The 18,061-nt window shown below is 43.7% G+C and overlaps 1 protein-coding gene across 46 annotated transcripts in view; it reads right to left on the bottom strand.

Moving 5' to 3' along the window:
• The window catches only part of AKAP13 (A-kinase anchoring protein 13), a 201,160-nt gene that overhangs the window by 53,673 nt on the left and 129,426 nt on the right, over nt 1-18,061 (bottom strand). For all 46 annotated transcript variants that reach the window (XM_086849725.1, XM_086849721.1, XM_086849739.1 and 43 more), the window contains one exon: nt 2,691-2,772. In XM_086849725.1, the coding sequence (XP_086705851.1) occupies nt 2,691-2,772 (82 nt within the window). The remainder of the gene's footprint in view (nt 1-2,690; nt 2,773-18,061) is intronic.

Here is an 18,061-nt window from a genome sequence, read left to right as displayed (position 1 = left end):
AGGACGACAGGTTTGAGTAGCTTAAGGTCACCTCTTCACCTTCCCCATCCTTAATCTGTGCCTGACAGCAGCTATAGAACACCCCAGCCACATCCCAACTGATGGGAGAGACTCCACTTCTGGAGAAAACAGCATTACACTGATAGTGGTGGGGCTGTCCCCATTCAGGGCAGGGGGAGTTGAAGCCAGTCAGAAACCCCATTACCCCACAGAGGAATTTCCACACTGTAGAGAATTGGAAAAGCACTTATTGGATGCTGCAGCTGCTCCTGTTCCCCTTTCAGTAAACCTGGAAAATCTGAACTGCTTTTCCATCACCGAGGAGGAGAAGGGAGGGGAGAGAAGAAGGGGGGGAATGAAGGGAAAGAAGAGACGGAGCGGCTGTGAAGACGCGGGCCAGGGGCTGTTCATCCAGCTGGCAGCCAGCACAGCATGTCCACAGCCCAGACTGAAAAACAAAGGGGTTCCAGCCACGTTCCACTGGAAAATCAGTGGGGACAGCTCAGATGTGCTGAGGGATGGATATCTCACCCTGAGGATAAAGCACGAGAGGCAGTGAAGCCTCCTCTGCAGGAGCCTCCCAGGGGCAGAGAAGATGAAGCAGAGGGGAAGGATGAGGAGCAGGGTGATGGGGACCCCTCCACACACCTCAGCTCATTTGTGCTGAGAAACTCATTCCCAAGCCTTCTCTTCCCTACATTCTCCCTCATTTTCAGTTGGAGGTGTGCATATTTTCTCCATTTTCTCCCTCCCCTTTTCTCACTTTGCTGGGCTTGTTTTGAACTGCACAGACGCCGCACAAAGCCAGGCTCTGTGTCCCACACCCCTGGCAACACTTTTGTGCATGATATAAAGGCAAAAAAAAATACAGAGAAAAAAGCCTTAGGAAGAACATTTCCAAGCAATCTCGTCTGTACGTTTTCCAAACTCTTGTGTCCTCCAAGCCAGGGCTGAGCCCTTCAATTCCATATTGATAACTACGTATCTGCTACACTCCTCTGCACACCTAATTTCAAAAGCATAGACAGAAAATGAGAAGCTACAATTTCTGGAGTTGTCTTTAAAGATCTGTCCTTGCAAGTCATTTCAGCAGATGAAAAAGGCCTAATTCCTTATCAAGTACATTATTTTTAAGTTAGCCACATTGACAGCTTGTGGTTTTATTGCTGTTAAGTGTTGCCAGATTTTTCTTGCCCTCTCTACACTGCCCAGCACCACAGAGCAGCAGGAGGATGCCTGTGCAGTAACAATATTATTTCTAGGAAGGCCAGAACCTGCATAACCTGAGATCCGTCTGCTGCTTCAGTGCATCTGGAGAGCACATTTACTTAAAAATCTATCTCTTTATGCTTTTGTTACAGACATGTATTACTGTAATTATTAATATAAATCTGTATATACAACTACCTAATTACATAATTAATATTATATTTCTATAGTGTAGTATTGCATTAGATAATTAATAGGTGTGCAGCTGATAGTGATATGTAGGAATATCTGATTATATATTTGGAAGTCAAATGAGTCCATGTTGTTTTGCAGACAAAAAGTTTGCAGTAACTATTGCCTGAAGCATAAAAATACTGTATCAAGAGGCAAAGGATTCATAGATACAATTAGTAAAGAAGAGATATGGCAATACCACAGGTTCTCCTGTAAAAAAAACCTCTTGAAACAGCTATTGCTGTTAATAACTCTTCTAAAAAGGGCAGTATTTTTGTTTGCGTGTTCATTTGTTTTTAATAAAAAAGCAATTATTTAACTTTGATGTGAGCTAGAACTTCTATTTAGGATAAACCCCTCAGGTCACTAACCCCACACTATCTCTTCTTAGCCTACAGTCTAAAAGGCTGAGTTTAAATTTTGCATTGACACTCAGCCATTTTCTTTCAAGTCTCTCAGATAAACTGAAGGAGATTTGGGTGAGACCACTGCTCATAAGGACAGCAGGACAAGAAGCCTCCTCTCCACGAGCAGCTGAAGCAAAGTCCCTATTCAGGGCCCTGATAAATTACTCTTTTTGTTTCAAACATGCATAATCCAGTGAAAGAAAATGCTTTTTTTTCTTATCTTGGACACCAACCCTTCTTTGAAGCTTGCCCAGACTAGATTTTCTGTCCCAGTGGAAGAGCCAGAAAGCACCAGCCAGCACGCAGGGCTGGGATGGGAGCTTGGCACAGCCAGCGGGCAGGGTGTGGGAACCATGGCTCTGAACAGCCTTCCTGCATCCTGAGCCTGGAATCATGGCAACTTTCAGAGGGAAAGGAAAAAAGTAAAAATCTCAAGCCACTGATTTGGGACTAAATATGGATTTAGGAGTTCAAATTTCTGGCTTTTTTTCTTTTATCGTATTATCCTTCTAGCTAGCAACCATGTCTGTGTGCCCCCCACAACATCTTTCAAGTTAATTTAGTAAAAAAAAAAGAAAAAAAAAAAGGGGGGGGGAGGAAAAATCAAAATACTGAAGCACTTGAAATGCAGAGTTATTTGAGACGGTGACACACCACACAGCTCCCTGCTAGTCAAGTGCCGCAGCCATGTGCTAACAATGACTCACAGCACAGTCATTACACAGTTTCTTTAATTTATGTGTTTTCCCCATCCGGGACAGGATGTCAAAAGCAGGGAGAAAAGGAGGGATTGGAAAGGTGAGGAGGAGGGCTGCTGGTCTGGAGCTGTGCTCAGCTCACCTGCAGACTCCCGAGTTCGCTTGCGCTCCAGCAGGGAGGGGTCGGGACATGGCTCCAGCGGACACCAGCTCTCGCGGTTTATCTGGAAAACACATCACAGCTCATCAGAGAAAGGCCATTCTCACCAGCACCCTTGTTAGTCCCTCTGCATCAACCAGCAAATACAGAGTTATGGCTTCATTTTTCCCAATAATAAAAATGTCAAAAGTAACATACAATTTTTATTTTTTTTTTTTTTTTGCATCACTAAACAAACCTTTAGAATATGCCAAAACCCTTTATTTCTCCATGGAAAGTTTGATTTGAAGGTGGCTCCTGCTCAAGTAAGGAGTTCAGAGGGAGGATGAGTCAGTGTTTAAGCTACTAGTAGAGGACTGGATAACCTTGGCCTCAAGTCCCACTTCCACCTGTAGCGGGACTGCAAGAAAATACTCTTCTGCTTTATGCCTCAGTTCACCACCTACAGAATAGGAATTCCTTACCACCCATATTGCTGTACAGATAATTAGCTCAGAGATATCAAAGTGCTCTAGTGATGTGGAATTGAGGGCTTGGGAGGTGCCCAGGTCATGGTGAGAAGCAGAAGCACTTTGGGCTTGCATTAACTGCACTGATGATGATAGAAACACCCTTTTTAACACTAAGACACATCACATGGTTTATTTCAACATCAGCCCTTATCACCTCACCCCGTCCTTCACCCTTTCCATGACTCCCAGTCTTTCAGCAAGGATAACTGATGTGTTCTCAGCCTCCTCCTCCTTCTGCCTGTGCTTTCATCTTCCTCACTTGGGTTGTGCTGTCCAGCATTTTGACTCAAATCTGCTGGACTATCCACAACCATTGGCTCATCCAACATTCACTTCCATCACTTTTGACTGCAGCTGGCAGACTCTGGGAGCCCCTTTACTCTTTCTGCCATTTCTTTGAGCCAAATGTCTTTACTTACTGTCAAATGCATGAAAATCTCAATTGTCCCACAGCACAAAACCCAGAAGTTATTTCCCCTCCTGACCTGCCCCAACACACAGGATCTCACATGTTAAGTTGTAGCTGTAAGAAAGCTACTGAAATGGATGACTTAGCCTGATTTTATATGTCAATTATTTCTCCTACCCTCTCTCTGGCTTTCCTTTTATCTCCTGAAATAATTTCCTTTCCTCCCTTTCAAATATCAAATTTTTACTATTTACTTTTTGCCTCTGACCTTGTTCAAATCTCCCCCATGATCCCACTCTAGTTTTGCAGTCTCTTGCTGTATGCCCATCCCCTCAACGTTCTCCTTTCTCCTGTGTTATGAAACGCACTGGTTTTGCCTCCTTATTATTTATTTTTTAAGTAAATGAAAACCAAGCCTCTCCTACCCTTGACCTGATGTGCCGCTTTGACTAATGACCCACGTCCTTGTTTCCTCTGTCACTGAGATCATGGAATGTGTTACAGCAGTCCTTGGCTGGCTCCTCCTCGCCGTGGCTGCGTCCCCGTCACCCGAGGGGCTGCTGCCAGCACCTCTGCTCACCTCCCGCTCCCCACACCACACAGGCAACCCCACACTCCCCCAGACCTGGCAGCCACTTGCCACAGCACATTTTTCTTCTTCAGGTTTTGTTCTCCTCCATACTTGTGTGATGACAAAACGGGGTTGGGAAGGCCTTTGACAGGTCAGCCAGTCCCTGCCTGCTGCGCCAAGTTAGGCTCAGTTATCATCTGAGAGGGACTAATCCAACCTGCCCTTAAAACCCTGCAGTGGAGAGCATGCCATGACCTTCCCCAGTCAGCAGCTCCTGCTGACAGAGAGAGGGAATGAACAGAGAAGTTCTGAGAGGGGAAAAATGAGCAGAAGTCTCCCCAAAGTGAAGATGATGTTGAGCTCTACCAGAGTCAGGTCTCGGGGTGACCTCAGAGCACATCCCATCTGGATGTCCCTCCCACCTCCATGGAATTTTGAAGCTATTTTTCTTAGGGATGGTGTACACTTCATAGCACTTACTGCTGTATACAGATATTACCTGAGACCCCAGCACACCCCTTTATGTACACACATCTAAGATCCCAGTGTTCCCTGCACATCTCTGCTCCACACACACCTGTATATCTATTTGCTCCCTTTTACATACAACACATCTATATTAAATGAGAGGCTGAGAAAAGATTTGTAAGCAGAACTTCAAAACATTATTTTTTTTTGCTTTCCAAAGCGACATAAGGATGTTGCATTTTAACTGTTGCATGGACAGCGGGACACGTTCTGATTCTTTCAACAGAAGACACTCCCTGTTCTCAGCAAGGCTGTGTGGTATCTAACCTCAGCATCTAAATTTGACCACAGAATTTTTTCTTATTTTAGTCTTAAAAGAGCTACAAAGTCAATAAATACCACCACTTTATGACTGTAAAGTCAATAAACATTATGCTATTATTCTTTTCTCTCCAGACAAAGCAAAATAAATTGGCACCACACTTTTCTATATCTTATTAAAGGCAAATCTAGAGGTTGGGGCTGAACACACATAGAAGGACAAATGCAAATGTGCTCAAGTCCACACAAATGAAGGAATGACCCATTTCAGATACAAAATCAAATTCTGCCTCCTTCTGACTGACTTACACTTCCACCTTCCTCCTCAAGAAGAGTCTGACCCTTCTTAATTTTAAACAAATCACCATCAAATTCAAAGGAACTACTCCTGATTTATAATGATATCCACTACTGGAAAGCAATAATTAAACATCCCATTCAATAATTAGCAGTAAGAAAGCAAAATAGGAAGAGGTTCAAGCTGTCTGTTGAGTAAGCCATATTAGGCTGAATTAACATTATATATTTTCCTTTAATAGAACCAATTGAGTCATTCACTGAAAATGCATTATAGACATTGGCATTTTTTCAAAAAAGATTTGAGCATTTTTCCCATTTCCCAGCCAGCTCTCTCCTCAGCCCTGTGGCTTTGCCAAGTATTGAAAATGTCTGCTTTTCTCTATTAAAAAAAGTAATGAGAGAATAACACTGAGGTTTAAGGTGCTGCTTCAGATATACTTGATTATGTACAAAATAAAACAACAGAAACTAAATATTTATCTCAGTAGCCCCAATTCAGGAAAAATAATAATCACCATCAAAACAAAAACAAAGGAAACCACTACTATATACAAGTATTCCCTAGGCTAAAGCAAACCCAGACAGGCTTTGAGGGAGGTTTACTGCATGCTCACAGGGAACTGGGTGGTCCATAGATACTCAAAACACAAACCCCACTATCCACAGCCCAACACTGACTACTGGGATCCCTCCCCAACACCTGAATTCTGCTTGTGTTTACTCAGGACTAGTGACTACAGGTACAGACAGTAAGAGCTGGAGAGGAAATTGTCTTTATAAAAGCACCTGAACATCAGGAGCTGGGGAATGCACCGGTATGGAGAAATTTGAAAGGAGGCTGCCTTGGGATTTTGCAGACACGTGTGCATTGCATGTGAGAAAAATCCTCCCTTTTCTCCCCAGTTTCTTGTTTTGCTGAGAGAAGCCCAAGAACAGGACCACAGGCTGGTGGCCACAGAAGATGATAAAAGCCCCACACTTTCTCGCTTGCCCACACTGATTATAGCTCATTGATTCCAGGCATCCCAAGTCTTTGCGGCGGGAGCAGAGCAGGCAGTGCTGTTCCAATGGCAGAGGGAATATGAAACAGCCTCTGGGAACAGAGTTTCAATGCATAGCTTTTGAAGAGATGCCAGGAGAGAACCAGCTATTTTTCCATACAGAAGCCTCAATGTGTTTATCTGCAGGCTCAGACACAGAGAGAATCATGGACGCACATCCCCAGGCACCAAAGACGGGATCCTGCAGGATTTTCTGTTTGCCTGTGAAACACCAGCAGGCGAAATGTTCAAAGAGACCTTTAGGACCAGCTGGAGCTGTGAGCAGCAGATGGTTCCAGTGATCTTTCTGGGCACACACAAGTATTTCCTGACTCTCGGGGACATCTTTCTACGGACTCTGAACTTGAAACTTGATGTGACTTTATGCACGAGAAAAGGACGGCGCTGGACAGCTGTGAGACACCCTGGGCTGAGGTGTCCTCTGTCCTGCAGGAACAGTGAATGACCCCAGACTCCACTCCCAGGCTCTTCCTTCCTCTCCACTTGTCTTGGACAAGGAATTATCTAATCCACTCTGGTGTGGTGGAATAGATAATGGATCTAATAAAACCAGGTGGATCCATAAAACCAGAATCGGGACCTCTTCCTCAAGGACACTCCAACAATATCTAGGGCAGAGCCGTGTGCTGGAGGCTCCCTAGGATTGGGGACCAGGGACTACCTGGCTCCTGGGTACCTCTCCTACATTTCCAGCACGAAAAAGTCCTTTTTCTCTCCCTCTGGTTTTATTTTAACTCTTCTTGCCTTCCATTTCACAATAAAGAGAACACACTGACCTTTCAGGAAATCTTTTGCTATTGCAAAAGTTTGCACTTGTCAGCCTCACTGGTCATGATATAAATCAACATCTCCAGAGCACAAGGAACCAGATGACTTTAACTTTCATTTCCTAGCAGATCCCTAGAGATTCATCTTTCCACCATATTATTTTAACTTTGTCTTAAATGTGCAAGTTTCCATTTTTCTCCTTTTATTTTCCCCAGCTTCCAGACTATGATCGACCTTGCAGCTAAAACCAGATACTACTGCACATAGGAAAATATTTAGGAGAGTAATTGTAGCTTGCTTAGTGTATCATTAAGTACTTGTGCACCACACTGAGTAATATCCATTTTAAATATCCAATGTAGAATAAAAGCAGTAGAAAAAAGCAATACATTAAATTCAATTATAATTAATTTCTTTCATAAGCAGAAATGATACAATGACTTTTTTTAAAGTTCTATGCATATTGTAATTATTTTCTAGGAATTCCCTGTTCCTGAAATTTTCCTATAGGATTAAAGAAATTTGTACACATACTCAATGTTTATTCTCACCAACTTTTAACTTCACAATTCCATTTACAGTGAAATTATCCAGTTGCCTGCAATTCCTGCACTAGAAACTAAAGCAACAGTTGATTTACCCCCTTCACAAAAACCACCTTTCAAGATCCTCTGAAACAGTTTGAAAAGGAGCATGAAGGATGGGGCATCTGGGGAAGGAATTTCCACTGTTTTCCTTCAACATCTGTTGCTGCAGAAAGACTCCATACACACAAAATTCACATCAAGAGCAACAATCACTGCTTTGGCAATCATCTTGCCAGACAATATTAAGAGCAGACATATCAATTTGCTTGCAAACTCCACATTTATTTTTTATTTAAATTATTTTGGTAATCTCCCTGTGTAGTTTCTTAGCTTTGGGGGAGGTTATTAACAGGTGGCTGCAGAACACAATGACATTCTCAAAAGTATGCCAAAAAGGACAACACTTGCATTTCTGCAATGATTTCTATGGAGATTTTTCTTCTAGCATTTTGAGTATGCTACACTGAGTCTTTTACCTTTACAGAGTTGGTGACACCATATCAGAACATTTTCTCAAAGAGGTCCAAACTGACCTCTCTCATAGCAACAAGCCAGAAATATTATAGAAAACTGTATTAAAGGATTTTTGCCAAAAAAGGCTCTTACAAGCACAGGACATGTTACATGACTGAATAAATTACTCTTTATGGTGCAAGAGCAACACTAAGTTCCTAGAGTGCATTTATCCCCCAGCAATGTCCCAGCTGGGAAAAGGAACCTGTGCCCCAAGTACGTTTCCCAGCCCGTGGCACTGGGATGTCTTCCACCAGAAAAACTAGAAGCAAACAGACTTTAATAAAGCTTTAAAAGTGACAGCACTGGCTTTGTGAAAAAAAAACCCATCTCTTAACTAATATGGGAGCAAAATTCCCACAAACATGTATGTGCCTAATGTGAAAACACAATAATTCCATTTAAGTTGCCTTCCCAGTTCTAATTCTACATGAGACACAAACAGAAAAACTCAAAAACTCTCTGTACTATTCTAAAGACAATTCTCTCATTCTGTCCTTCAATGACCAGAACAGCAAGGACAGATGTTGGATTAAAGCTCAGTCATTTTAGGCCCACAAAGATTGATGAACACCACATATCCATCACCTGGGGACATCTTTCACCCAGAACAACTCCAAAGAAGGAATGGACTTGCTTATGTGTCGATAAAGAAGAGAAACTTCAACATAAAATGTAAGGAAGCCTATTTTCACTTAATTTGGGGACTTCTGCACATAGTACTTAGGATGCTGTAAATGGCACTTTGCCTTGGGTAGGCAGGGATCATTCCAGAGGATCTTCCTTGGTGCTAGAGTAAAGCTACCAGAGCAGCCAGGAAGCAGAACAACTAATTAATAGTGCTCTCCTTTCAATTTCAAAATACCTTCACTAATTATTAATGCTGTTTTTAATTTCATGAATAATGTTCTGATCTTCAGCTGGGAGCTGGAGGGGATCAGTTCATGTGAAAAGCAGAAAAATCAAACCTCATTGCCCCAGCTGTGAAAAAGCTTATTCCTGATGCCTACCCTTAACAGCTTCAGCATTCACACACAGAGATGAAATGCAGATATAGGCAAAAACTCTTAGAAAGCATTCCCAGCTGTGATTACTCAGTCTCCCATTCCCAAAGCAAGCCCAGTTCTCACTTTGTAACTCTGTAAAGCACTGCCTGTTGGTCCCCGCTTGAACGCCTGTCTGACTTCACATGTATCTGCAAGGTGCCAGCCAGTGTGGGTCTCCTATCCTGTCCCTAGATAGTTTTATTTGTGGTAGCAGGCACAACATAAAAATGAGACAGGGTTGCCAAGGCACACATGGGCACACTGAGACTTCCCATTTTGGGCTTGCAATAACATAGCACAGACTGCTTTACCCTGCACGTAGCTGCTCAGAGCTCAGCAAAATGTTCAGACGAGCAGACATCCCACACACCCCACAACTCTTCCCTCATCTGCTACAACGCAAACCCAGCAGGAGCAATGACAGCAAATTTTTATGCCATTTCTGCATCATCCAGTCTTCACCAAGTTCACTAAGTTCAGGATCCAAGTTCATCAAGTTTGCGCTGCTGCAGCAGCCAGTAAAGGACACAGAATCATGGAATCATAGAATGGTTTGGGTTGGAAGGCACCTTGAAGACAATCTAAATCAAACACCTTTCCCAGTGACAGGCACAACTTCCCTGGTTGCTCAAATCACCATCCAACCTGGTCTTGGACCCCTCCAGTGATGGGGCATCCCACAACTTCTCTGGACAAGCTGTGTCAGGGCCTCACGTCTCTCACAGTAAGGAATTTCTTCCTAGGATGAAGTCCTAGCTCCAACAGGGACTGGGACACTGCTGGCCACCTGCTGCCTCTTGCTTTTTCACATGTGGAGAGGAGGAAGAAACTATGCTAAAGCCAAAAATAATTGTGTGCATCAATCCTCAAAATTGCTGAGGTTCATTTTTTTTCCTAACTTCACAAGCCACTGCTTCAGGCTCAATCTAAACATGGAAAATTTGAGCCTCAAGACAGTGGTGCTTCAGAAGACACGTGCACTGCAAAATAATGGGTAGGAACCAAAAATTATTTTGCGACTGTATTTAAGAATGAATGCAATCAACTCAAATATAATCTCATCTATAAACATTTAGTACACAAAATGGCATAAGATCTTCTTGCTTCACCACTTGTTCCCGCTGTCCTTTTTCAGCAGCTGATTTTCTTTCCTATGTCATGACTGAGTCACCATCCCTGGAGGTATTTAGAAGATGCACAAACGTGGCACTGAGGGACATGGTTCAGAGGTGGATTTGATAGTGCTGGGTTAATGGCTGGCCTCGATGGTCTTAAGGGTCCTTTAAATCTAAACAATTCTATGGTTACTGACTTGTCTATCTTAAAATGAAGCAAAGAACATATTAATCTCCTACTCAAGAAATGACAGCTTGTCTGAGTGAACCTGCAGCCAAACTGAAAGCTGTTTGGTGCTTTTGCAGGTATCTTGTTAAAATTTCATCAGCTCAAGCATTCCTGATGGATCCGATTTGGGACTGCTTTTGTCTAAAGACATGTACTTGCTTTTCAATATTCAAGAAACCCTGTCCTCTTAACTCCCCAAAATAAAATGGGCTAGATAAGGTACAGTTTTATTTCAGTATTTTAATGAAAACCAAACCCAACAGAAACCCCACCCCCAGCTCCCTCATTAAGGGCCTGATCCAACTCCCATTAACGTCAAGAGATGATCTGCCACTGACGCACTCAAGCGCTGGCTTGGATCCCTAGATCATCAAAATTTAATTTCATCTACCAGTTATGTTATAGAAACCAGAAAAAAAACATGAGGGATGACTGAAAATCGAGCTAGAGTTGATTGTAGCTGTAGCTATCAGCAGCACCCTCCTATTTTAAACATCTGCAGGCTGTACAGCCCATGTTGGGAGCAGCAATGCGTGCACACATGCACACATATATGGACACTGAGTCATTTGCAGGAACAGACAGTATAACCCACAGCTCTGAAACTCAATTAGGAAAATACTAGTTGGAACTAACAAGAGCCACATTTTGTTATAAAATCTAAGCTTTGCTGAACAAAAACTAATGTAAGGAACTGGTGACATCAGAAATATTGAAGTTGGATAATTCTAGTGAATTTTATTTCAACCCACGCATTCAGATGCTCTTCATAAAGAAAAAGGCTGTGCTTTTTATTGGCAATTAAGATTGTCAGAGGTACCAGGTCTCCTCCCAAGAATTATTAAGCAGTCCTTTTGCAGAAGTAGTGTGTGCACAACACAACATTTTTAATGACTCATACTGTGTCTATAGACTGAATATCCTGGGATTCAATCCCATGCATCACTAACATCAGAGTTCTAAAATACTCCAAAAAATTGAGCTGGTAGAGAAAACAACTTACAGCTATCTGTGCCACCAAAAACCAGTGGGTTCATTGAATTAAAGGAACACACTTCCACTCACAACAAAGCAAGTTAACAAGAGCTAGGTCTATTTTACTGCAGATAAAGTAGAACAAGAATAAATTGAAAATAAATTTGTTATATATTCTTGTCCAGACTTGGAAACAAGAGCATGAACCAAAAAATCATAAAAAAGGAAGCCATATGATCATGTAGAATCATACTGCTTCAGCTAAGAAGAGAAAATAGAAAAAGGGAGAGGGAAAGGAAATGCTCTTCCAGCAGTTAAGATCTCTGAATTGGGCTATGTTTTGCAGTCCCTCTGGCTTCTCTCCTGTTTCCATCCACTCTGCCAGGAAACTGCTGAAGCTCTACAAAGCTGTTACAGAGACAGGACATTCCCAGACTGCCATTGTGCCATTTGGTGGAGCACTTGCTAATTTTAGATAGAGAGGAACACACTGGGACAATTAGCCAAGAGCCACTCCTGATTCTTGCTCCAACCCATCCTCAGACAAAATCACACCCAAACAACAAGACTGACAGTAACCCTTCTAACAAAAATGAAAAACAGAGGCAAAGGAGGATCCACCATGCCTCTTTTTGGCAGAACGCATCTTTTGGGGAACATGTGCCTTTCAACCTCAAAAGCAAGCATTGGAAATGGAAACCCTTTACCCCTCACACAAAAAACCCACCTGGCATTTCAAACCAGGGACTGTTCAAGGGCAGAGGGCAGGGAAGAAGGCCAAGGAGCTCTCCCTAAGAGCGCATGCCACAAGAGATGAACTAGTTGCAGAGATAATAATATTTGACATGATATGTTTTGATAACACTCAAAATCATCTCCATGCTGAAGGGCAAGAGCTCTTCCACCTGTCCCTCCCCTCTGCAACATCCCGAGGGACACAAGTACAGCAAGGAACAGACTGATCCCCTGGAGATATGGAAAGGAACCCATAAATAAATATATACAAACATCATACCTTTAACAACACAACATCTACAGTCCTGTCCACCTTGGAAATGTCGCACAGGCTGTATCGCCTCTTGTGGCGCTCGTACATTTTGTCCAAAGAGCCGGGAGCAGAGGAGCAGAGCCCACCATGAACCCTGGGCTGAGCACAGCCCCAGACCTCTCACATCTGTGCTCAGAGGAGTCCCCGTGGCTCAGCACACCAGCCTGCCCGAGCTTCTCAACAGGAAAACGAAAATCCCAGCGCTGCGCCCGGCTGATAAAAGTCTTCTCGGAGCAGATTTGCTTATACAGGCAATGCAGGAACTTATAGCAAACAAAAGATATTTGAAGACAGCTTTATACATATAGGATTATTTTTTTTTGTGAGTGCTAAGAATGGTATCAGCCTTCCTGTTACAGCAATAATAATAAAAAAAAAATGTTTTCCAGACAACTTTGATATCCAAAAAGCAACAGAATGAAAATCCTGCCTGAAAAGAGAACAAAAGCCAGATGTGTGCAGCAGGAATACTGACGCTCCAAGTGGAAAGGCAGAAGGTAGGATCAGCCCCGACGGGTCTAATTCAGGAAAAAAATAAAAAACAAAAAAAAAAAACCAATCTCCGTATCCAGTGCAAATACTGTCACCAAAGTGTTTTGTTTTTCATGCCCTCATGCACTGAAAGAAGAAACAACAAAAAAGTACTTTCCTCCTTCCGAATCAGCTCACTGTTCACCGGGCAAGACGGCTTGGGTTTGCGTTAAGTTTAAATTTCTAATGACAGCACTGGGGAAAAGGAAAGAAAATAATGAAAAAAAGCCACTCCCTCCTGATTTGGGCTGAGACGTCACTGCTTGCCTTTTTAGTCCTGCACCAGTGTTCTCCCAGCTTTCAAATTTACTTTGCAGTTGTGGGAGCATGATTCAGAGAGAGGAAAAAAAAAAAAAAAAAAAGAGGAGGGAGCAGGGGAAGAAAAAGCAGCAGCTTTAGTTTGCCAGCCTCTTCCACCTCTGGCTGCAGGCACTTGGTGTGTTTGCTCGGTCCAAAACAAGACTGAGAGCAAAGGGACGTGTTTTTCAAGAGGTAAAAAGACTCTTCCTACTCCCCCAGGCCAGGTGAATGAAAGACAGTTTCGAGGTTAATGCTCTCCTAAACCAGGAATGGAAACTTATGATTTAATCAACGCACATGGAAAAAAAAAAAAAAGGAAATCAGCCATTTACTTTTTTCTTGGTTTGTTTGCAACACAAAGATCTCAGCAACCAGTTGTCCAGAAAATACAATCTTCCCTCTTCTCTTCTGGCCTGAAAGGCAGAGCTTTTTTTCTTGGGGACAAAAAAAAAAAAACAACCCTAAAGTTTTTTGTCTTTCTAATGCCGGGGCCAGTGCAAGTCTCTCTGCTCTCAATAGCTCATTCACATCAGCTGGGCCCTGCATGCTCACTGCCACATGGTTTCCTGTTTTCAAACTGCCCCCTTGCAGCCCCCTCCGCTTTCCACCCCACCCTGACCTCTCCAGGGATGAAATCTTTCCATACTTCCCTGGCTTTAGACATTCTCTCATTCACCAATTCAAAAGGGAATGGGGGCGACTCAAAATGAAAGGAAAAAAAAGAGAAGAAAAGGGGAAGCAGAGTTTTTGGAGTCTGAGAGTTTGTAGTGACCAGAACTTGCTGCTTTGCTAGATGGAAAAGCTGAGAATGCAGCAATTTTTAATCCCAAGCTGTAAAGCAAAAAATGCAGAACATATCAACCCGAGGTTTAATTGCCAATTTCCAACAGCCACCCTTGGTAGCGCCGGGAGAACTGGCCCACCTCCTGCTGCTGGGATTTGCTCCACTCCTGGAGCTTAGTTAGGGGGTTGTAGGTCTTTTCATCCAGTCCTGTAGGGTGGTCCCGGTTCCCTGGTTGTATAAGGAGATTTGTGGCCACCAGCTCAAACTCTGGCAAAGGTGACTCAAACCCTGCAGCCTACTGGAACGGATAAAACACAAGTTCTTGGCATTTGAATGTAAGATGAGTCTTCCAAAGGAGACTGAAACACATCTGCTGCAAGCAAGCACTCCAGCTTCTCTCCTCCCAGTGCTACCCAGTCCTCTGAGTGCCCGAACACACTGCACCACAGCCTGCCTGTAACACAGGAACCGATTCCCCTCCGTGCCTGTTCAGTAAAACACCAAAAACCAGGAGTTTACAGAACCACCACACACTGTGAGCTCCTGAATGTGACACCCCAATCTGTACAGTCAGACTACACAAAAGCACAGCTACCCCACAGATTTAGCACCCTCAGTAACCAAGTGAAGGGCAGCTTTTCCTGACCCTTGATGACACAGCGGGCAGCCCTGACACAAAGCTCAGCCTGGGGCCTCGCATCTGAGCGTGTCCTCAGGCTCTGGAGCAGGCTGGGACTCACAGCAGATGAGCTGCTCCTGGTGGGGGACACAGGCACACTCTTACCTAGTCAGCGCCAGAGCCTCCCCACACTTCTCTTTCATTTGCTCCAGTCTCTCCCTCAGATCCCACAGCTTCATCTCCAGCACACCACCAGCTGAACTGAGGAGGATTCCTCTTATGAGGCTGTCTTACAGCTACAGTCCCTGGCTCCAGGTCTCAGCCAATGACTCTGCTCTCTCCAACAACGAGCAGAGCTTCTGCTTTCAGTATTAGGACACACACAATGTGGTCGTACTTTGGGGACTTTCTGGAGCCACCAGTTTTCTCCACAAGTAATGAGTCCCAGCAGTCATGTGCCCATCGAGATGAGGAATCAGAAATGGCTATGACAGCATTCCAAACTTCAAACACTACCATAAAAGGCAGGGATTTCCTCAAATCTAAATTTACAAGACAGGAACCCATAAACAAAGTATGTGAATTTAGTTCAGGTGCAGGAATTTGCAACAGTCAGTATCTTAATGATGCTCTAATGTTTCATTATGGAGCATTTATTTTTAAACTGATATAGCAGACAGATTTGTTTTCAAATCAATTTGATTACAGCTGCTGGTATACCCAGCCAAGATTTATCCTAACAACAACTGAACAGCTCTGCTCAGACACTCCATTTAAAGCACTTCACCTCTGATCCACAGAGTTCCCCTGGCAACCTGAAAGAGATGTCCAGCTGCAGAGCTCAAGGAATGCCACCATGCAGAGGAGGTGAGCATCACTAACTGTGACAGTGCATCTTCCACAGAGATGCAAGATGGGTCCAACTTGTAGCTGCATCAACACCCACTCGTTTGTGGCTCACATTACGTCACCCTTCTTGCAGGTAAGGGGAAATGAAAAACATCTCCAGTCAAAGCAGCAGGGAGACAGAAGGGAAATGTGCAGCTTTCACAGCAGGAGGCAAATTTTCCTGAGCTATGCACAAGCATCCTGGGATGGCCAAAAGCCACAAGTAACCCAGTGTGGGCTTTCATGGGGCAGCAGGGAACTGAAAGCTCATGTGGAAGGTGCAGACAGGTGGAGAGAAGCAGCCAGGGAAGCTTCAAGACCCATGCCAGGCTAGGTGACTCTGGGCACAGGATGGGTCCCAGGACTTGGTGGATATCCCAGCACTTGGTGCATGTCCTGTGAATCAAGATGATGACCTGCCTTCCTCTTTAATTATATGTCTAGATCTAGTAAAGGTTGTCAGCTGATCTCCTCGACTCCCCTACACCTTCAGCCACACACTGAAAGAATCAACACACACCAAGAAAAAATAACCCCTTCTCTCCCTACTCACTTTCTTTTTTAATTAAAGATGTTAAAGCCCTAATTTGTTCTAAGAGTTTTTTCTGTAGTTATGTTCCTGACTCACAGCAAAGATCAGGGGGTCAGGGACAGCTACAGATACCCAAAGTGCATCTCAGTTTCCAGACTTTACTGCTGGGGGTGGGGGGAAACATATTATAAACAAATAGAAGATAATGTGCCAGACACACTCTCCCATGGGAGACCATCACTCTCTTCTCACATTAGGTGGGGCTTTTGCTGCATTGTTTCAGGCTAGAAATCTTGCCTTGCACACAGCCTGCCATCTACGCAGCACTGTTGGGCACACACAGAACACGACTCAGCCCGGACGGAGCAGAACAAAAGCTTCCAGACTCTTTTGTCCAGCTATTTAAGGCAGTCCTTGAATGCCATACAAGTGTTTAGACAGTCTATAGCATTTATGCTCTGAAACACAATGAAACAGACAATCAGAAAATAAAGATTAAATTTAAAAAAACCTACTCTAACAAGTAAATAATTCTCTATTTTTGGGGGCAAGCTGCTCAAAATGGAGAGGAGATGCAAGCAGCAGCCCCGGCCACCGGCTGCTGATGCGACAGTTCTGGGCTCCTTATTGAAAACATCTGGAAGCTCTGAGCTGCTTTGTGCAGACAGGAGTTTGAAACTATCCAATCATTTCATATCCAAACCCAAGTCCAGCGCTGCAGATTTCAAGGGGAGGAAAAGAGGGGGAAGAAAAAAAAAACCGCACTTGATCACACCATATGATCTGTAACTCATCCAGATAAAACTCCTCCTCCTCCTCCACCCGCTAACAGACCTCTTAATGACAAGGAAATCATGGTTATCCTGAAACAGACTGGACTATTGTTATCTGTTTCAAATTACTTTTGCCATGTCGTTATGAAACACTGCAATGATGCAATCTGCAGAAATACTCAGGGGTATTAACTTCTTTAACCGCGACTCTGATAGGAACTCATGGAGCAGCAGATGAAAGGAAAAAATCTCCCTGTTTTAAGCAAGGCAAAACCCACTTTTGGGCACTAAACCGAGGTGATAATCAATTCATCAGACAGTAAGAGAGAAGAATTACAATTTCAACTGCTCTTTTCTTAAAAGAAAGCAGATTTCTGGGAAGGCTTTTTAAAATTTTACATTTCTGGCACTTGCATGGATAGACAAAACAAATCGCTTTTTTCCTAAAACTAAATAAGGCAAAGGGAATCTGCACTCTAATGCTGCAAAGCCTGCAAGAGGAGCATGTCCAATCTGGAAAGGAGAGCACATCCATCGTGTCTGCTGGGAGGGAGGTCAGCACCCATGTGAGACCAGACTGACATGGACACTCAAATGTGGATTTTGAAGAAGACCAGGCTGCTGTTGACCACAGCAAGCACTCACACCACAGACCTTGGTCAAGAGCCCTGGATTTTTCTAGGCATTTCTCATGTTTGCAGGAGCACTGCAACACTGAGGAGTTTTGTGGCTGACCCAGTCCCACTGTGCCTGTCTGACTGCATCCTTGTGGGGTGGTGGCACTTCGGTCCAGGGCTGATCCCTCTGGCCATGGCACGACCCACCAGTGTCCACCAAGCTACAAGTGGCTGCAAAAAGCTGGCTGTGATTTTGAATTCCCCTACGAGGTAGGGCACAGAAAGAAAAGGAGTCACAGAGAGGACAGTCCCTCCCATGACCAGACATCACAGGAATCTGATTTGTGGCAAATCCATGCTACTCTAAGGTCATTGATGCAGCAACA

Source organism: Cyanistes caeruleus, chromosome 13, assembly GCF_971803275.1.
Source record: "Cyanistes caeruleus chromosome 13, bCyaCae1.hap1.1, whole genome shotgun sequence".
Taxonomy (NCBI): Eukaryota; Metazoa; Chordata; class Aves; order Passeriformes; family Paridae; genus Cyanistes; species Cyanistes caeruleus.
This window is presented reverse-complemented; position numbering and strand designations above follow the sequence as displayed.